The sequence below is a fragment of the Lacerta agilis genome, chromosome 3 (genome assembly GCF_009819535.1).
Source record: "Lacerta agilis isolate rLacAgi1 chromosome 3, rLacAgi1.pri, whole genome shotgun sequence".
NCBI lineage: Eukaryota > Metazoa > Chordata > Lepidosauria > Squamata > Lacertidae > Lacerta > Lacerta agilis.
This window is the reverse complement of record NC_046314.1, coordinates 94,790,158-94,810,994: the sequence shown is the minus strand read 5'-3', so window position 1 is coordinate 94,810,994 and position 20,837 is coordinate 94,790,158. Positions and strand designations below refer to the sequence as shown.

At 41.7% G+C, this 20,837-nt stretch overlaps 1 protein-coding gene across 1 annotated transcript; it reads right to left on the bottom strand.

Moving 5' to 3' along the window:
* Positions 1-1,509: 1,509 nt before the first annotated feature.
* Positions 1,510-17,222, bottom strand: RD3 (retinal degeneration 3, GUCY2D regulator). The gene is made up of 3 exons (XM_033144823.1): positions 17,082-17,222; positions 2,818-3,139; positions 1,510-1,872 (listed from the first exon to the last, which is right to left on the bottom strand). The coding sequence occupies exons 2-3, from the start codon at positions 3,111-3,113 to the stop codon at positions 1,575-1,577; spliced, it is 594 nt and encodes a 197-aa protein (XP_033000714.1). The 5' UTR covers positions 3,114-3,139; positions 17,082-17,222; the 3' UTR covers positions 1,510-1,574.
* Between the last annotated feature and the right edge of the window lie 3,615 nt (positions 17,223-20,837).

The following is a 20,837-nucleotide window of genomic DNA, read 5'->3' as shown; positions in this document are numbered from 1 at the left end:
TATTTGTACCCCGCCCATCTGGCTGGATTTCCCCAGCCACTCTGGGCAGCTTCCAACAAAAATCAGATGCAAAAATATCACACATTAAAAACTTCCCTAAAAAGGGCTGCCTTCAGGTATTTTCTGAATGTCAGGTAGTTGTTTATCTCCTTGACCTATCTTTAAAAGTTATCCTCTGGATTTATCTTAAGCTACTCGCAAATAATTCCAGCCCTTTCTTGCCACGGTTGTAATTTTTCATCCAGAGGTAGACAGACTGGGCATATTTCATGCATAACAGTGTCTGACATTCAAAAAATATAAGCACGTTTCCTTCTCGTGGAGAAGAAAAACACCACCCAGCTGAAAGTTCTCCTGCACAAGCTCAAATACATTTCCAATTCTGATTTGAAATGTGACAGCAGCTGCTTTAGAGCTGCACCATGGAAACAGCACATCAAAGCGCTTCTCCTTCTAGCATAACAGCCAGTAGCTCTTTCTAGCTTTAAAGAGCTACTAGCAACAAGAAACAGAGAAACTTGCGCAAGCCCTCCATAGTACAGCCTCATGATCAACAGCACTGAAGTGTCTGCATGGATATCTTAATCCCTCCCCACCCCAAGAATAGGGCCCATTTTTCATGTCTACACAAAAGTGGCAATTATAAGATGGGGCATATGCCTGGTTAGGATCATGCAATTACAGCTTTCTGAGGAGGACAGAAAGCTCCCAAAGAGGAATAACATGCTTAGGGATCACCATGATATTGGCTGGTCTTGGTAGCCCATCGTAGCCAATCAGGCTTAGCTTCCCATTCCACTGCAATTCGTATTCCACCAAAAGCTATGTTACTTTGTCTCTCTGTCCATTGTGGCAGAAGGACTTACATACATAAGGACGTAAATTATGTTCTCGTTACATAATTCCACCCCATTCATTTCAATGTAAAAGCACAATACAAATTGGGGGAAGGAGGTAATCAATTACATTTGTGGACCAAAAGCAATAGCAAATACTAATCATATTCACTGGACTGATTTTTCTTCCAGACAAATAAGTGAACATCAGCCATTTCCACTCCAGTTTTTGTCAGAAATCCCCTTCTACCCTATTTTGTGCTGACTACCTGCTGCATGGCAATTGTGTTTGTGGACCCTTTGATATGCTGCTCAGTGTTTGGCTGGGGTTGATATGGCGTGTGGTCCAGAGAGTATGTACATCAGTTGCAGTACTGTGGGCATCAAGAGAAAAAAATAGAGATGTTTATAAAAGAGGGTAAAACAGAAACACAGGGCTGATTCTCACAACTACTTTCTGGGCTTCTCTTTCAGTTTAAAGCAAAATAGGTTGAGTGGTTTGGAGTTCGTCACACATCCCATAGTGCACCAAGCTGGCTGTTTATATTATGAAAACAGGAACCCACAGAGAGATACATGGGTTAAAAGAAGCCCAAGAAGCGTTCAATGTGAACTCTCCACAGAACAAAGAAAGAAAGGACAACAGGACATAGGAAAGAGAGTCACATAAAAATGATTAAATAAGTAAATACATAAATAAGATGGTCTGTTCCCAAAATCTGAGTGTTATAAATAGAGTCAGTAGTCCTTGGTGCTCCTGAATTCAGGCATGCTCCATGCCCTTCTGGCTGAATCGGTGCCCCTCTCAACATCTTCCGAAATGGTCTTGATGTCACTACTGAAGGGCAGAATCCTGGCACGGGACTTGAATGTCATGAGAGAGAGGCTGGTTTTGTGCTTTGTGTTCCACTGCCTTGCAAGCTTCTTTGCCTCTTCTTCCTCTTTGCTCTTCTCCATGGCTTCTTGGAGAACGGAACGAAAAAGCCGAGAAACTTCAGAGACCTCTGGTTCGTATTCAGAAACAAGCTGCCGAAATCTATGGGGAGGAAAGAAGCCAAAAAAAGCTAGTTCATAACTTGGGGTATAAATCCTAAGGCACAAATATTTGCTCTTTTAATCTATAGTTACAACAGCAAAAATCCTTTTAAGATTAAGATCCCTTTTCCAAAATCAGAATATATTCGGTTCATCAAATGGATAATAGACAGCTATTAATCAAATCAATTTTTTTGCCATTTAAATAATGAGGTATTCAGATGAACAGGCATGGAAGTTGCATGTTTTTGCAGGAGAGATGAAGAATTAGAATCACCTCTAAAGGATTTACTACATCCATTACAGATGTTGACTTGATGATTTTACCACCACTTTTTCCCCCTCCACCTTGCTTTGGTTACCATCTGATACAAATTTCTGGAGAGCTTGCAAGTTGGCCTAATAAAAGCTGTATTATTAATACGGATTTTGGAATACATTTATTATGCACTTTCTTCAAGTTATTCACAGGAAGGCTCTCAAAATAGCTCAAGATACCCAGGCTGTATGCTGCATTCACACAAACACAATCAATGTTAGGTCATTTGCATTGCTTCTGTACTGTTCACCCATGTTTGTAAAAGACAGATTATTCTGGCTTATTTATTCCAGTTCAGTTACACAAACGAAGAAGCAAGTGTTTATGCTATCTTTCACCAAGAATTGCCAATACACTGTGAGTTTCATCTGCATGGCCATAAGGATGTGAAACTGGATTTTAAGAGAAAATTTAGAACCAATATTTTCAGCAAAGCTCAGAACACTCCCTTTCAAGCAGCACTTAACTGAGATCTTCATTGACCATGGACATCCTCCTAACCCACTGCAACAGCATTATGATGCTTCTGAGAAAATTTACAAACTGTGGAAAACCAGTATATTTTCCATTTCTGTTGGTGAGCATACAGCCACAGCCAGAGAAGGTTGACATAAGGCTTCAGCATACCTAATAATGACAGGCCCACAGTAGGAGGGATGTATTTTGGAGCACATGTCCTCCAGCTGCAGACGCTCCCCTGGACTGATATCGTAGCTGTGCTTGGGGTAGCTAACTAGCCACCCATAGTCAACACCCGTCTTTATCTTGCGGTACTCGTTCTCTCGTTCCCGATGCTGCTTCTCAGCTTCCTTGATCTGCCAGCTGAGTTCCATCATAAGAGTTTCCATCACCATTTCTGTTGGGCTCCTCTGAGAAATGCGACTGGGGGGTTCATTCCACCCAAACCAGGAAGCCAGCGACATGTTCGCTCTCGCTCTGGCCCCTCACCCTGTAAAAGGGCAAATAGAAAGATGATACACATTGATTTTTGCAATAGAATCATAGAATTGTAGAGTTGGAAGGGATCCCAAGGGTCATCTAGTCCAACCCCCTACAATGCAGGAATCTCAACACCATCAAATTGGTCCACCATCCCATTTGAAACCTGCTTAGCACATAGCTATTAGTTTTATTGCTACACCACCAGACAAGATATGCTTCTCTGACATGAAGCATACAAACATTTTTGGTTTGGGGGGGTTTTTTGTTTTTGTTTTTGCTCAGCTGTTTCTACCAAGAACATGGAAAAACTTTATTCTAGTAAGAGGGAATGATGTGGAAAATGAAGGGTGTGGCTCTTCACCATGCCGGAAACTGCAACATAGTATAACTGCCTTATATAGAATTAGACCAATGGCAACTCAGTATTGTCCTCGCTATCCTTCCTCAACCTGGTCACTTCCAGACGTTTTCCCTACCAATGTTTTTGGCAACAAATCCCATGCTGGCTCAGGCTGATGTGAGTTGTAATCCAGAACATCTGACCAGGTTGGGGAAGGCTGCTAATGGTTCTTCAAGATTTTAGATCAGAGTCTTTCAATCCTGGGTGTTTCCAAGCAGGGCTTGGAACCAAGAACCATGCAAAACATGGGCTCTACCACAATATAACTCCCACCTTGGAGGTCCTTACTTTTTGGCAGTGAAATGTGACATTTTGGCGAGTACAAGCCTTCCCCAAAACAGCAACAGCATAAAATACTAAATAAAAATGCTATGAAGTCAGAACTCTTCCCCTGCTGGATTTAGGGTGGTGCGGGTGGTACCCCCACAGAGGGTGCCAAGATCCATAATCAAGAATATCCATTGGGGGGCAAATTTTTGCTTTGCTCAGGTAAAGATGACCAAAGTCCACCCCTGAGAAAGGGGAAGGTCACATGTGGCTGCTGCAGTGTCTTCCTTTCAAATGGCCATTGAAGGAGCCTAATATTGCTGCACTGAAGCTGAAGGAGCCAAACAGTGTCCCCTCAAAAAAAGGGGGGTCACCAAAACAGAAGCCCCTTTTGCAGGAAGTGCATTTTTTCTGAACCCTCTTCCCCCTGCCTTTCAGGTAGCATGAGGATCTTAGGACCCACAACAGCCAGACACTCCCCAAACAGCAAGTGATAAGTGGTCCTTCAGTGTGAGAAAACATAGGATATGAATATGGTAACAATTATGCCAGCGATCTAAATGAAAGAAATGTATAGACCTTTGGGAGTATCTGCTGGGAGACAGAGGGCTACAGGGGTGGTGGAATAAAAACAATGCTATGTGCATCCTATTATTTTCCATCTGATATTCGACAGGATACATTCAGTTCTGTTATGGGAGCCAGAGAAAGCCTCAACAATCAGCAGCTGAATAAAAAGTCATGTGAAAATCCTCCTGGTTAATCTCAATGCATAATCATCCTGATACAAGGTTGCCATGTGGAACAAGCCTTTTATTCCTGATTGAATTTAGACATCATCATCATCATCAATAAAAATGCAAGCAAACAATTTCTAAAAGCAATAGCAAAATGTGAACACTTTAAAACAAAGCAAAATTAAATTCCACTAGAAGCCAGGAGTAAAAGATGTTATATATTCAAACTACCGTGTTTCTCCTAAAATAAGACACCGTCTTATATATTTTTCCCCTCAACAAAACACAGTATGGCTTATTTTCAGGGGATGTCTTATTTTAACCGCGTCACATCGGTACGCTGCATAGCCACGCCTCTCCAGGCTGTTTTAATGGGAGGTGCCGCGTCACTATGGCTTATTTTCGGGGTATGGCTTATTTTCGGGAACGGCTTATATTTCGCAAATACATAGAAATCCTGCTATGGCTTATTTTATGGCTATGGCTTATTTTAGGAGAAACACGGTATTTGAGACCCAAGTCATTGGGGACTTTATATTTCAGTGTTAATATCTTAAATTGGGCTCTGTAGTTAACTGGTAACAAATGCAAATCTTTCAAGACTGGCATAATGCATGTCCAGTCAGACACATCAACCAGAAGCCTTGCTGTTGCATTCTGCATTAATTGCAACTTCTTGTCTTCAATGGCAACCTCACAAAGAGCACGCTGTAATAGTCCAACATGGAAGTTACCAGCTCCCTGTGGCCCAGCTTTCCTTGTGTAGTAATGACTATATCTGGCAAACCAGCCAGAGCTGGAAATAGGCACTCCTAGCCACTAGGGCACAGTGAAGTCAAGAAGTACTCTCAAGCTATACATCTGTTTCTTCCGAGGGAGAACAACCCTGTGCAAAATTGGCTTCTACCAACTTCCCAAGCTTGAGATTCTGCAACAAATAGTACCTCCACCTTGTCTGAATTCATGTTAGGTCAATGATGCTGATGATGTCAGATTGGAGTATAAAAGACAACAGATTGGAGCTGCAGTTCAACAGCCAACTTCACTGACTGGATACTCAGTTAGGATGATATATGTAAGGAAGATTTTGTCTCTGCTTTCCAAGGAAGCAATTAAAGTCCAAGAGCCCTGTAAACAGTTACAGGCAGCAGTAATAGACCAGAGATGAATTGTGTCAATATAAAGTCCCCTCTTCCTTTTCCTGCTCCTTTCAGTTCCAGGAAACTCATCACAGTGAAGTTAGTGAGCTGGCCCCATTTCCATTCTCTTGCTTTCATGGGGACGCCACAGATTTTCATGAGAGCTGCTCTGCTAGTGTTTTTAATTTAAAGTTCACTGTGGGGCTAATCATCAGATTACACACAGTGGCTTTTCTGTAAGTAAGGACTAAATAACAAAAACAAATGAGAGCTACAGGACAATCTACAGGACAATTTCCAAAGCTATGATGGAAAATACATTTTCATCTAAGCAATTTATTAGATTCAAAATGTTTTATAGCCAGTTTTTATATTAAAAAACTTCTTACAGTTTTCAAATTGGTGCTGTAATAATAATGAACCTTTTTTCAATCATTCAAAGCAATACACTAAATGCAACCATGGCTTTTCTGTGTTGTAAACACCACAAGAAACAACTGGGCTTGAGTTAGTTGCCATAACCTAAGCATCTTTACTTTGCTTTGGGATTTACAGCAAAATCCCATGCATATCTGCTAAGAAGCAAAACACACAGAGTTAAATAGGACTACCTCATAGGCAATAACTAGGTATAGGACTGTAGACTTAGCCACTGCTTAACTTTTCCGGCAATTGTGCCCACACAGATGGTGTCAAAAATCACACTCGTATGCCCTTTTAATAACATAATGTGTTAGAACTCACAACTTCTAATCCAGTGAACAGGGGTTAATTTCTATAGACGAGGTGTAAAAGCTTACAGCTGTCTGGAAGTCCTATCTACAGAAGTCTCCAGACACACAGTACTCTCAAAAACCATAATATCAATGGACTGCACTGGCCAGTTGGTAGGCTTATGTCAAAAAGGCCAGAGCATTTCCTCTTTGAGAGCCTCAGCAGCTTATTTCATGTTAGGGTATGACCTTCCGACATACCCACACGTCTGAATGACTTTGTATAACCTTCTCCAACATTGGGAAGATAGACCCATATGTCTTATAGACTTTTGCATAACCATCTTTAACATTATATTGCGCTTTGTATATTGCACTTTGAATCAGCACTTTGATGTTTTAAAGCATATATAGGCTTTGCCTCTGAGGAAATATCTATGTATACTTTTTGTATGATGATATTGTCAGTTTAGTTCCATAATTAATACATTTCTATCCAGAGATATACACGGTTTTGTATTTTATCTGAGGCACAGATACCATGACTGTCTGTTGTTGTTTCTACTATTTCATATTAGGGGGTGGCCTCAAAGTTAGGCAGCCTTTTTTCTGTTGTGGTTGTGGCGGATGTGGAGGAGCCATCCCTGTTCATCTCTTTCATACACTACCTTCTCTGCCCCCCCCCCCCCCCCGCTCAGTGGACTTCCAGAGAACAGGCAGATTACTCAAACACTGTAAAGACCCATTACCCTCATCACGATCCCCTCTAATGTATCTTTTTTCTACCTTCTTCCGGTTCCAAACTGCACCAAAGCTCCAGACAGCTTGGAGACCTGAAGAAGAGCACTAATATTAAAGGCTTGGGATTCACTGCAAAGTTTTGTTGTGGGTCCCCATTTATTATGTTATAAAAGCAGATTTGGATGCCATCATAAACACTGAGAATTGCATAACACACATTCACTGTGTTGCAATTTCTATAGCTGAGTCATGGTCCAAGGCTTTTCTTAGACAATTTTAAACACACTTAAATGCCATTCCAAACATTCCTTTGTTACAAAAGGTGCTGGTTCTTGAAAGAACTGTCACACATAAGAGATATTCAGTGTCCACAACCAGAGCAAGGACAATAGCTTTAAGTGGGTGGTGTGGGATGAATGTAAGTGCAAAAGGACATGTTTTGAAGGCTGAGGAACCAACATGGCACAATCCTTGGTGCTCTTTCTAACTGCTTTTAAGCACACCCATCTCAAGCAGACCCAGGTCAGGAACTGCACTTAACAAACTACACATGATATAAAGACGACTCAGGCTCCGCTTCCCACTATAAAGTTGCAGCTAGGTGGGGACAAGGCAGAGGGGAGATTAAACCTTCTTTTTACAGTCTTCTTCTTTGCTGCTTTTCTCTCAGCTAGAATTCCAGAAACCCATTTCCACTGCAACTGAGTCCACGACACTACTGACAACAGGTATGTGTTCAGCAATTTCCCAAAGTGGTCAGCAACATACATGTCAGAGGAGGCATTTCACAGTAGGTACAGTAGGAACAGAAGTAGGTATAAGTGTAAACTTCCTACCATGTAATAGGCACATGGTAAAATACATGGGATTGCATGCTTTTTCTTCCTTACCACTCTGGAGGAAGCAGAAACACACAATGGAGAGCCAGGGGCCAGAGAATTTATGTTACAGGGCAGAAGTTTGTGCATGTTCACTTCTGAAGTAGTAGCCCTAAGACTACTTGGTGTGTGTTGATGCTTTTAGGTGGGTGCTTTTTAGAGAATGTAAAAAAGTGTGAACAATGAAATAATCAATGTGATTGAAAAGTGGGTTTAAAATAGCCTTTAAAAAGCACACAGTCATGTGAGGCGGCTAGCTTTCCATTGTTATATTTTCCCCCACAGAAATTTTTCCATTTAGAAATACATTTGTTTCATAAAGTTAATTAGGGACTTAATGTATACCAGTCAAATTGAGGCAACCTCAATCGACAAAATACCAGTCAAAAGTTGTGGTTGTCTCCAAGAAGGCAAATATGTTTATGCCCACAGCGTAATAATAATTTCTAAGTTAAAAATGGGATTTCTTTGAATATAGCAGCTTTCTTTCTTTAGCCTGGTCCTCTGTAGATGTTTTGGATCCTGTGACCAATGGAGTTGCAAGTCCAAAACATCTGGAGGGCACTGGGTTTAGCATTTAGGCCACAGAAAACATGTATTACTCATCTCCCCACTCAAACCAAGTATCAAATAAACTACTTTTGGCTCTCAGAAACAGTTGAGATATTTTTGCAAAACATAAGAATTAACATAACATACTTCTTTGTTTTGTTTTCCAAATATAAGCATGCTAGGTCAGATCCCAAAGGATTTATGACAGTAGAAACTTTTCTAGGAAAATCTTCAAGAAAGCCTACACGTTACAAAAACATTTGCAAACATGCAAATCATTCCTGTGAACTTGTCAGGGAGCCCAGATGACTCAGTGACAAGCCCAGGTTTCCCCAGTGTAATGTACACATTTAAAATGCAACATCAGAAGCAGCCTTCAGCTGATGCAAACTGACATTCACTGTAATCCAATAAAGTGATGGCCCTAGCTGTGGATTCAGGAGAGGGTAATACCAGTAAAAATAAACAGAAGCTGAGAATAGAAATGGTGATAAGAAATCTTTCTGCCCAATACCTTTGCAAAAGGGGGGGTGTTTTTCTTTGTTTCTAAATGTTTGTGGTAAAACTCAGCACACTGCACGCTTATTAAAGCAAAACACAGTCATCTGCTCAGACTCAAGAGTTATGTTTATGCCAACCTCTCATTGACTTCTTACTAAAAACATCTAATTTTTTTAAAGTTCATGTGCAGTTTTTATTAAAGGCTTGCCTTAGCATCGCTAATAAGTAGAGGGTGGATTTCAATATGCCACACAGTAGCACAGAAGTGTTACTTTGAGTTACGATGCATTATACCGATGACCACTTGGCATGCCCACAGTTGTTAGCTGCCTTTCAATAATAGCTGTACTGATTCTTCAAAATCTTGAGGAGAGAAGGCAATCTTGCAGATTCTCCCCACACTCAACACACACACACTCTCAATCAGCTTCCACTACTACACAAGTGAAGGTATTTTCACTGTGTTCATTAAAAATCTTCATTTGTCTGATGCAAATAAATGCAACAAAAGCCCAAACCCACTTTTCCCACTGAAAAGTATCTTTGGGAGGTAGACTGGGAACAGGGAAGTTATGAGCAGGTAAAGATTTAAACAGTTCTCCTCCCTGCCATTTTAAGTGCAAGCTGACTGGAATCGCCAAAAAGCTTGTGCTACATAGAAACAAAAATTTCAGTTCAGAAACTCACAATTTTGTATCTCATCTCAGCAACTAACTCGCAAGATGCCACAATTCTCCTGGTCCCCATTCCCCCACCTACAATAAGGAGATAATATTACCAGTATACCACACACAACTATTGTAGACTACTGAGATAAAGTATATGGCATGATTTAAACACTTGAAACATGGTAAGATATAGATAACAGGAGAATGGTTAAAGGAAAAGCTAGGAGCACAGGAAGCTGCCCAAGTTGGTTTATCTAATTCTGAATTATCTGCTTTTCAGTGTTCGAGGCAAGAGTCTCCAACACTTTTGTGTGTTTCTGACAAGAGTCCTTCCCAGCCCTACCCAGGGTTGCTAAGGATTTAACCTGGAACCTTATGCATGCAAAGAGTCTGCACTGCCCATTCAGCTATAGCCCTTCCCAAAACTGACTTCACAATTCTTTTGCTGTAGCAGAAATCCAAAGACAATCAAGAAGACTAACAGATGTTAAGATTGATTACATCACAAAATGCTGTTTTGATATAATCTGAAGGATCTGGGGTGATGCTTCCAGTACCAGGGATTATGGAGTTAAACCTAAAGATACACTATTGACTCATCCAGTTGTAATCCTCACTTATTCTAATTGGAATCCATAGTTACAAAGTGGTGAGTCAAAGATCCCAATTTAGCTCTCAAATCCTTCTGTTCTTTTTTTGGGGGGGGGGATCATTTGTATCTCTACTGTTAGTGGAAAATATCATATTGTATTTTGACTACTGTGTACACCACTTTTCCAGGCTTCTTTATAATGAGAATTACTCGTTTTTCAGAACTATTTAATGATAATACTCATGAGTATGCAGCTCCTTTTTATCAGAGGCATGGTTTTAACGTGGATTTTTTATCTCAAACAGCAGCTGACTTTGAAGTACCTGACTTAACATACCTCTACACAGTGAACATTGTTGCAACCATTTTTTGCTTATAAGTTGCTTATAAGAGCTGAACAGGTAAGACCTCTTCACACAGAGGATGTTTCCACTGCACTCCACTTAATAACGTTATTAAGGAAGCAATCTTTTCTACTGGATCAACTTCCGCTTGGGAAACAGCACGTTACCGGTATCTTTTCGTCAAGCACAACCAAACAGGAGCTCATTCTCAGCACAACAAATCATCATGCTCAGATTGCTGACAACAGCTTCCGTGAGATAGCATCATCACAGCTATAATGCAAAGTCCTCCTATATCACATCATTTTGGCAACTAGCTTGGAGAGTTTACCACGCCAATGCAACAACTTCCAAAAAGCACTCAACACTGAAGAGGTAACTCTCTGAACCACGTGCTAGAATGACATCACAACTGATGCCACAGTAGGAGTAGCCACTGTTGTGCAGTCCAGATGTTCGCCAATAGTCATGGGTGATGGGAGTTTTAGACCAGCAACATCTGGAGGGCACCACATTAGCTGTCCTTTTCAAACATGCTATGACCAGTGTCACCAAGCAGAACAATCTGCATGTTTATAACATGCACTTCAGCTCACATCCTCATGGCACTGTGCAATAAAGTGCTTCTGGGAAACTACAGAGTGACATAGCAGCGCTTTTTGACTGTGCAGTTCTAGAGATTTTTTTAATTAAAAAAACCCATCTCATCTTTTTTGGCATAGAACCCTAAATTATTGTGGGGCACCCTCCCCATGTCCAACCTGGGATACCATGCATGGTGTGAACTATCAAAGGTACACTGTGGGGTAACATGTAATCTGGGATTGGCACTTTGAGTGAAATAAATGAGAAATGAAGAATCCAGCACTTTCCCACTTCCTCCCAGCAGCAATGTTAGGCACCCTTCACCACTACCTTTTTGCAAGGGAGGACTACAAGGAGTTTGTCTGTCATGCTGGTCATAAATTAAGAAGAGTCTCCACTTATGTGCCTTTTAAATAAAATATATTGGAACAGTAGTTCTAATATAAGAGCCATAGCTCAGTGATAAGAGCATCTACTTTGCTTGCTGTAAGTCCCAGGTTCAATCCCTGACATCTCCATTCCCCTGGAGAGCCACAGAGCCATGGTCAGTCAGTGTAGACAACACATTATATTTATTTACACACATACACACACACAAACACACACACACACACACACATACATATATATATAGGTTTTTCAAATATTTACAAAGATACAAATTACAAAAACACAAATCACATACATTTCTAATGCTCATATATTTGACTCCCCCCCCCCTTTTCTGGTTTCTTTTTAGTTTTAATTTTCATACTGCATTTTCTACATTACTCCATCTTTAAGTTAGTTTTAATTTTCTCTTAATAATATGTTTAACTGCTTGTTTGCATACATGAGTTTTTCGAATATTCCACAAATTTTCCCCTATCTTTAATAATTTTATTCTTCTTCTTAGTTTCTAATTACACCCGTTGACCTTGCAATTTTGGCATAATCCATTAATTTAATTAGCCACTCTTCCTTGGTTGGTACTACATCTTCTTTCCATCTCTGGGAAAAAACCATTCTAACTGCAGTTGTAGCATACATAACTTTTTACTTTTTTTTGGTCTTTTGGTATCTCAGTATCTATGATCCTCAGTAGAAAAGCTTCCTTTTTATTAAAAGTTATCTTAAACATTTTCTTCAATTGGTTATAAATCATTTCCCAAAAAGCTTTTGCTCTCTTACAAGACATATGATAGAAAGTACCTTCTTTTTCTTTACATTTCCAGCATGTGTTTGATTTTGATTTATACATTTTTGCTAATCTACTAGGAGTTAAATACCATCCATACATCATTTTCATGTACATAGTTTCCTTTCAGTGTATAACATGCTGTAAACTTTAGGTCTACATTCCACAACTTCTCCCATGCAGCCATTTCAGTATTATACCCAGTGAATCATCACCGACTTCACCTGCTTGTCTTCTGTTTCCCATTCTAATAACAATTTGTACATTTTGGAAATCACTTTATCATTATTTCTTACTAACTCTTTCAAACAGTGTAGACAACACTGAGTTAGATGGACCAATAGCCTGACTAGGGCAGTTTCTTGTGTTCCAACCCGTGATTTATGCCCAACATGTCAAAATCACAATTACCTTTTCTATATAGCTTAACTACATATCAATTAGATCTTAAATGTGAAGGAAAGCATTCTCAGAAGTGTTCGGAATCAGAATTATCTTCAGACCTTTCCATGACCCATTTATGCCAAAGTATTCCAGTTTAAACTGATGTAATCCCTTTGCAGTCAATGAAATTAAATCAGCTTATCCCCCCAAGTCCATGGGATATGAAGGTCTGAGAAGAATTCCAGCAATGCACTCCATTGAAGCTTATAGCCCTTAGAGCCATGGATCAACTAGCCACATGGTCTACCAGTACCATAATCATCTGGTAGAAAGGATGGGACTTCAGCAATGCCACAATATATAGTGACTTGGAATTCCTTCAGCTAAGGGATTTTGGCTTCAGAAAAGCAGCTTTGGTGGTTGTGATTTTGAGTGGAAAAGCTGTGGTTATGTAGAGATAGATATGCATTTATCCCCTTTTTGCATCCGCTTTGTAACTCTACAGAACCCTCCCTGTGGCTATATTTCCCTCTTTCAAGGTTCCAGATGCACCCTCATCCTTGCACACATCTGGGATAAAAAGAGTTGAAACAGTAAAAAAACAGAGTAGGAAAATGTCAGGTAGGGAAAGGGTTAAACAAGAACTCATGCTTCTCCTCTTAAACAGCACAGCTTTCAAGTTACTTCACAAAAGATCCACTAAGCTATTGTTAAACTCATTTGCATCTTATATTTTCTGAGGCTGATAAGGCCTGCTGGTTCTAGCCTACTTCCCAGGAATCCTGTGCCTCCCCCAGTACTATCATACCGTGCAAGAATATGTATGAAGGCAGTGGCAAATTCACTGCAAAAGAGTGATATGATTTTTCAATGCACCTTGGACATATGCAATACGTTAGGTAAATTATACCTGTCCAAAGAAGCTTTGAAACCAGTACAACTCCTTATCTCAGACTGAAACTTTCAAAAAAACTACACTTGGACCTCCTTAAAAAAAAAAAAGCAACAGTTTTTATTGTTATTTTGAAATATATATTGTTAAATGCATGCAAATTATTTAATTACATAGCTAATGGAGAAATCATTCCCCCAAACTATAGCACAGAAAGAGAGAGTGAAGAGACTGCAGGCAAAGACCAATTGATGACTGTGCAAACGCACTGCTGCAACCCAGAAGTGGCCAGAAAAGGGGGTAGGATAGGCTTACACACACAGGGGTCAGGAACATAACCCCCATGCATAACAGTTGTTGCCTGTACAACGCCTCTCCATTGGCTCAGCTGAGAGGCCATAAATGTGATTGTCATAATTTTCTAGACATTTCTACTCCAGCTGGTGATTACAACTCTGAAGCAAAGAACTAGTGCTCAATGTTGCTTTTGCTTCTTCTTCTCTCCTAATCCCCCTTTCCTTTTGTGTCATGTTTTTGGCTACAAATCTGAGGGTGGGAGCTGTCCTATTACTGATATTTGTAAACTACTCTGGGAGATTTACTTTGGCTGAACAGTGGGATAAAAAAAGTTTTAAATAAGTATCCAAAGATCACGATACCCAGAGACAGGCTGTCCACTTATATCCCTGCACGCAAGCAGCAAACACAAGATGATGCTGACAACTTTAATACTTTTGATCACCTCCTGGGGTGGAGAATGAATGCCTGGGATCAGTACCATCACATCTGCCCAATGGCATCCTTCAGAGGGCTGCTTCATTTGCTCCTACGGAAACATCCACTACCCATGTCATTCCAGTACCATCTAAAAAGCCCAGGGCTGGGAAACCTGTGGCCCTCCAGGTGTTGTTAAAACTACAGCTCCCACCAATGCTGACCATTGGCCATGCTGCCTGAGGATTATGGTGCTGAAACCCAACCTCTATGCTCTGGTAACCTCTAGGTTAGATCACTGCAGCATATTATATGCAAGGCTGCCTCTGAAGACAGCTTGGCAATTTCAGCTGGTGCAGAATTCGGCAGCTAGGCTGCTCACCAGGAGAAGACGGTTTGAGGATATTACACCGATACTGGCCCAACTGCACTGGCTGCCTATTGGTTTCCAGGCCCAATTCAAAGTGCTGGTTTTTACCTATGAGACCTTAAACAGCTCAGGACCACTATATCTCAAGTACCCCCTCTCCCCATATGAACCGATCCAGACACTGCATAAAATCATTTGATGCCTCTTCTTTGTGTGCCTCCTCCAGGAGAAGTCCAGAGGGTGGCAACATGAGAAGGGGCATTTTCTGCAGTGGCTCCCTGTTTGTGGAAAGCTCTCCCCAGGAAGGCTCACCTGGCGCCTTCATTACATATCCTTAGGTGCCAGGTGAAAACATTTCTTTATAACCAAGACATTAGCTGATTAACATTCTGTGGCCTTTTAAACATATTCATGGGAGGAGGAGTTATTGGTTTGTTTCTGCTTTTGCTTTATTATGTATTTTGTGTTATTACTTTGTCAATAGGGATGGTGGGACCTGTAGTCTAACAACATCTGGAAGACACCATGTTGGTTGCCACTGCACTAAATAGCTTTCTTTTAAAAAAAAACCACAGATCAAGCCAATATAGTCCCATCAGCATTTTAAAATTATTATTTCAATGCAGTTTTACCATTGGATTTTCCTTTAAAAATGACATATTTTCAATCCAGATAATATTTTGAGAGTATGTCATGGAGAGCAGTTTTTCCTGACAACATGACAAATAATTTCTACCTTGCAACATTCTCATGGCAGCATGAGCTGATCTGGGAGATTCCTATAAATAGCTTTACAATAACGCTATTTGAGCTAAGCACCTATTTACAGGGGAACAGCAATGATTTAAATCCTATCAAAAAGGCCCATTTTAGATTTGCAGTTACTGAATTCAAGAATTAACAGTACCTACAGATTTATCGCTTTCTACCAAATGAACAAAAAAACACATTTTAGTTTCATAGAAGCTGAAGATATATTTATCCATTTTTATTGAAGATTCAAGAAAGAACTAGACTATGTTTATTTCAAATACCAAATACTAGCTCTTATCAAAGTTAAGAGAGCACTGGTGCAATATTGTGGATGTTGGATGATAATGAGCTTTGGTCTGTGAATCGTGACTTCAGAATTTTGCCATAATTCCCATTAAGGAAATTCAGGTAAACTCTACTTCTGGCGAAATTCCCCATCTTTCAAATTAAAACAAAAGACTTGTCCCTCAGGAATAGTGAGAAGAGAGTCAAGGCATGGGGTGTAGGGCTCTTTGCACACATATAGCCTGCATATTTGCACACACATTGCTAGACATTAATATGTCCTTGGAACAGATGGTTGGTGTTTTAAACTCTAGCAGTGTTTAAAACAACCTGTTGGGGAAAGTAAGGATAAAGACATCATTCCCCCCCCCCAGCTGGTACGCAACACCCAATTATGTGCTTCAAAGCAAGGGGGGAGGCAGTTGCAACCAGAATACCCTCTATACATGGGTGTAGTCAGGATTTATGTTGGGGGGAAGGACACCCACCTGTCAATCATCCTCTGTCTAGCAGATTCGGAATGTCTCAACAACAGTTGTTTCAAATTACTTTCTTTTGACCCCAGATACTCAGGGGAAAACCCTGTCAAAATATTTCTACCAGTTAAGCATTTTTATTTACTTGCTTGATTTGGCATGGGGCAGCTGCAACCCCCCCCCAATCCCACCCCCGGTTACGCCCCTGCCTCTCAATATGCCTACAGAAATCCAGATGCGTTTGTTAGCGCTCCATTCAATCGTTACCTGTGGAACCGAGCGGCTCCATCGCAGGGGCGCAACTCAGAGCCAAGCGCCGCCGACTTCCAGCCGGACTCGCTACAAAGTGAGCCTCCCACCACGGGCGAAATGGGATTTAGCAGACGCAAACGCTGCGCCCGTCTGTCCACAAGCCGGAGCTTGTGCCGAGAATGCGCCGCTTTAAAAAAAATAGAAAATTCTTTCCAGTAGCACCTTAGAGACCAACTGAGTTTGTTCTTGGTATGAGCTTTCGTGTGCATGCACACTTCTCCAGATACACAGATGCACATGAAAGCTCATACCAAGAACAAACTCAGTTGGTCTCTAAGGTGCTACTGGAAAGAATTTTCTATTTTGTTTGGACTATGGCAGACCAACACGGCTACCCACCTGTAACTGGAACGCTTTAAAAAAGTGAGGCGCGCGAAGCCCCCCCCCAAAAAAAGTGAGGCGCGCGCGCTTTGCCAAACTTTCGCCTCTCCCCCTCAGGAGGCGCGACTGGGCTGCAGCCCTTCCTCACCTGGTGCCTGGCGGAAGGCGCTGAGAGGAAGCACCCCGGAATCCAACCCGACGGAGGACGAAGACCCGAAGAGCCCCTCTGCCGAGGAGGTGAGGGGCGAGAGAAAACCTTCCCTCAGCGATCTCAAGCGCCTACTCCCGCCCCTGGCGCCCGAACCGGCGAGAGCCCTCCCTCAGCGGCGCCCGCCTCAGGCTCCTTTTGCCTGCATAATCAGGGCGCGCCCAACGACTTTCCCCGGCCAGACTCCGCCCCGCCGAGCTCCTGATTGGCCGTCGCTATAGCGACCGACCGCCCTAAGCCGCTTGTCCCTTATGGCGGGAGGAGGAGGGAGGAGTTTGGTCGAGTACGGTAGGTGCGGGGCGAGGGCAAGCGGGGGGAGACACAAGGATGGCAACCCCGGAGGGGGAAAGCGGGGAGAGCAGGGGCTGCTGGCCCGCTCTGTTCTGGAGGACCGTCCAAGTGAAGCAAAAATGTGCCCTACGGAAATCCAGGCACGGTGGGCACTGGGAGTGCAAAGAAAGCGATCCCTCAAGCTGCTCAAGATTATGCCTGCAGTGAATGGCACGTGTAATATTGGCAAAAAAACAAACCACAAAACTTGTCAGTATGTTTATGTGTGCTTTATAATTAAGATGCTCTCAGAAGAACCCACATTTGTATTTGTCCATTTTTTTCAAGACAGGAGGAACTCGGGCTGAGCAATAACGAAGAAGTGGATAAATAACAGACCCTCCAAGTGTCCCTGTTTTCCAGATTTAGAGAAGCCGCCCCAGTTTCTGATTTGATCCCGGAATGTCCCACTTTTCCTTAGGATGTCCCTATTTTCATTGGAGAAATGTTGGAGGGTATGGGGTTATCCAAACTCCAAGCCGTCTGAAGGCAATCCTTTATAGGGGTTAAAAAAAAAAGTTTAATGTTTTATTATGTTTTTATATATGTTGGAAGCTGCCCAGAGTGGCTGGGGCAACCCAGTAAGATGTGTGGGGTAAAAATAGCAAACGTAGCATTATGGAATGGGACGTCCTTATTTTCATCAGAGAAACGTTGGAGGGTATGAAATAATATTAAGCAACATAATGGGGTCGATGGCAGGGATAGGTCATAGACTTGAATTCAAGACTATGTGGGGCTTAAGCCTGCTCGCTAAACCACACTCACATTGTTTATATGGATTTGTACTCAAAACAAATCCTTACTGACTTCCGGCGGCTGACGCCATTGCGGGTGGTCGTGGGATGCTTCGGCTGCGAAGCACCCAGTCCATCCCGGGGGTTAGGAGCCCTGCAGCCGCATAGCGGGGCTCCGGTTGGGGTGCGGGAAGAGCGTCCCGCACCCTGGGCTCCCCGGCTGTGCCCGTTGCGGCTCTGAACCCTTCCCCCGCTCCCCCTGTAAAGGGGGAGTGGGGGTGAAGGGACGACGGAGCCGGGCTATAGGGGACATGCCCCAACCGGGATGTAAATGCGGCGACAAAGCCTGTGATGAGCGTCTAAGTTCTACCTGTCTTTGATGAGCTGATAAGAACCCAGAGGCTGTGAGTAATTGATTGACTCTTTGTATTCCTGGAACGATCTGGGGGAAAGAAGAAAGGCAGCCCGCCTCCCTTCCCTTCGGGAGGTGAAAGAAATTAACTCTTTAAGTGACTGCTGCTACAACAATCGATAGAAAGTATTTGGAATTTGAAAACTGAGACTGTTGAGATTTCCCCTCGGGGGTTAATTGGGGAAAAAATATCTCCATTTGAAGTTTTGGTCTTTATACTCCGGCTTCGGAGAAATGGCGACGACTTGGTTTGTCGTGGGAAAAAACTGAAACAAAGGAAGGAAGAGACAGGAACTGAAATTTGATACTCACCCTCCCTCCTAAAATGCTGGACTTTGTGCTCGCACTGGTATCGAACTCTGGTTTAAAAGATGAGGAAATGCTCACTGTCTTGAGGCTGGAACTGCTTAATCGAAAACTACAAGTTTTGAGTGGAATTATAAACAAAAAGGACTTACTTTCCACAGAGGAGGCTTTTCAAAAGTTTTACACAATGGAATCAAACCTTGGCAAAGAGCTGGGAGGGGCGCTGGAAGGATGGTTTGAAATGGCTGGGCAACTCCGAAAGGAAAAGGAACCGATTTCTGGGGGTGGCAGCCCTGGAACGGGAAAATTTACAATATCCAGACTCCGAGGTGGCAGCTCGGGGGCAAGGGACATGGAATTAAGATTTCTACAAGAAGAAGAAGAAAAAGAAACGGAGCAGCCCAGAATGGAGGTGATGAATACCCTGAGGCTCGATGCGGGGTTTGTTGTGGATGCCTGGATCTGTGGACACTTAGAGGAAGACAATTGGAGATTTGGTTCTGGTGAAAGACAGAAAAAGACAATGGACAGAGGGGGAGTGGGTTGAAGTACTAAATGTATAATCCAAATGGTTTGCCATGGTATCTGAAACTGGAGTGTGAAGTCTGTTAATTACAAGTTTATTTTAAATAAGTAAGGAGATATTGAATCTTAAGTTAAAAGCAGCATGATAAAGGATAGAAGAAATAAGTTTAGCTATAAGAATATTTGGTTATGATTTAGGTTATAATGCAAAGATTAAGACAATTATGTTTGTTTGTTTTTTAAGTAAAGTTAAAAAAATTTATAGAGAAAAGTTGTTAAGGAAATAGTATATTGATTTAAAACCGAAGGTGAATAGGCGGGGGAAGTCAAACGTCAAGATTCAGAACTAGAAATTTTTTTTTGCAAGGTATATAAATAAGAAGAAGAATCCTGACTTTATGTGTATTTGTTTTTGTTTTTGTATTTGTAGGTGTGGGGTTGGGTTTGTGTTATATTATGAAAATGCTAATAAATTCTGTTAAAAAAAAAACAACAACAAATCCTTACTGGACCAGCACTTGCCATGTGGGTTTTTTTCTGTTTTAAGGCTTCTCCATACAACTGTGTATATATCATTATTAATTGCTTTTTAGAAGCTTATTTAAACTTTTAAAATAGAGTGTAATTGTATTAGGATTGATTAGTTTGCCTTCCTGTGCAGCACATAGGAGGGTGCAGCACACAAATCCAATAAATAAATAAGCAATCCCCCCCCCAAATGTATCATTTTCTGCTGTGGAGCAAGCCTATCCAAGGTCTTTGATGAGTGGACATTAATGATGTAAGCAGTTGGAAACTCATTTACTGCATACACACAGTACATTTGTACAGGTCCATATACAATGTTCTGCACTTGTAAAAAGGGGGGAGGGAGAAACAGTTATTATTACTGAATATCCAATTATTCTGGTTTCAGGGCACTCAGAGTGACTGAGATCACTGGGGGGGGGGTGTTCCAGTACAATCAAACAAAAATTTAGAACAATGTAAGTCAAAACAATGCAAACTAAACAGCAGTTGAGAGAAGGTAACATTGCTTAGCAAAGGTACACGTTGAATGTCTGTTGAAGGAATTTGGGATTAATTGTTGGGAATCAGTGTATCATTGGGAATCAGATTTTATTCCATGCAATTTACAGTGGTGCCCCGGTAGACGAAAATAATACGTTCTACGAATCTTTTCGTCTAGCGGTTTTTTCGTCTAGTGAAGCGGCAATGTAAACCGCGGTTTTTGCAAGACGAAAAAAAATAGACGAAAAAAATTTGTCTTGCAAGGCAGCCCCATAGACTTTTTCGTCTTGCGGGGCAGCCTCCCGCTAGACGAATGCCTTCGTCTAGCGAGTTTTTCGTCTAGCGAGGCATTCGTCTAGCGGGGCACCACTGTAT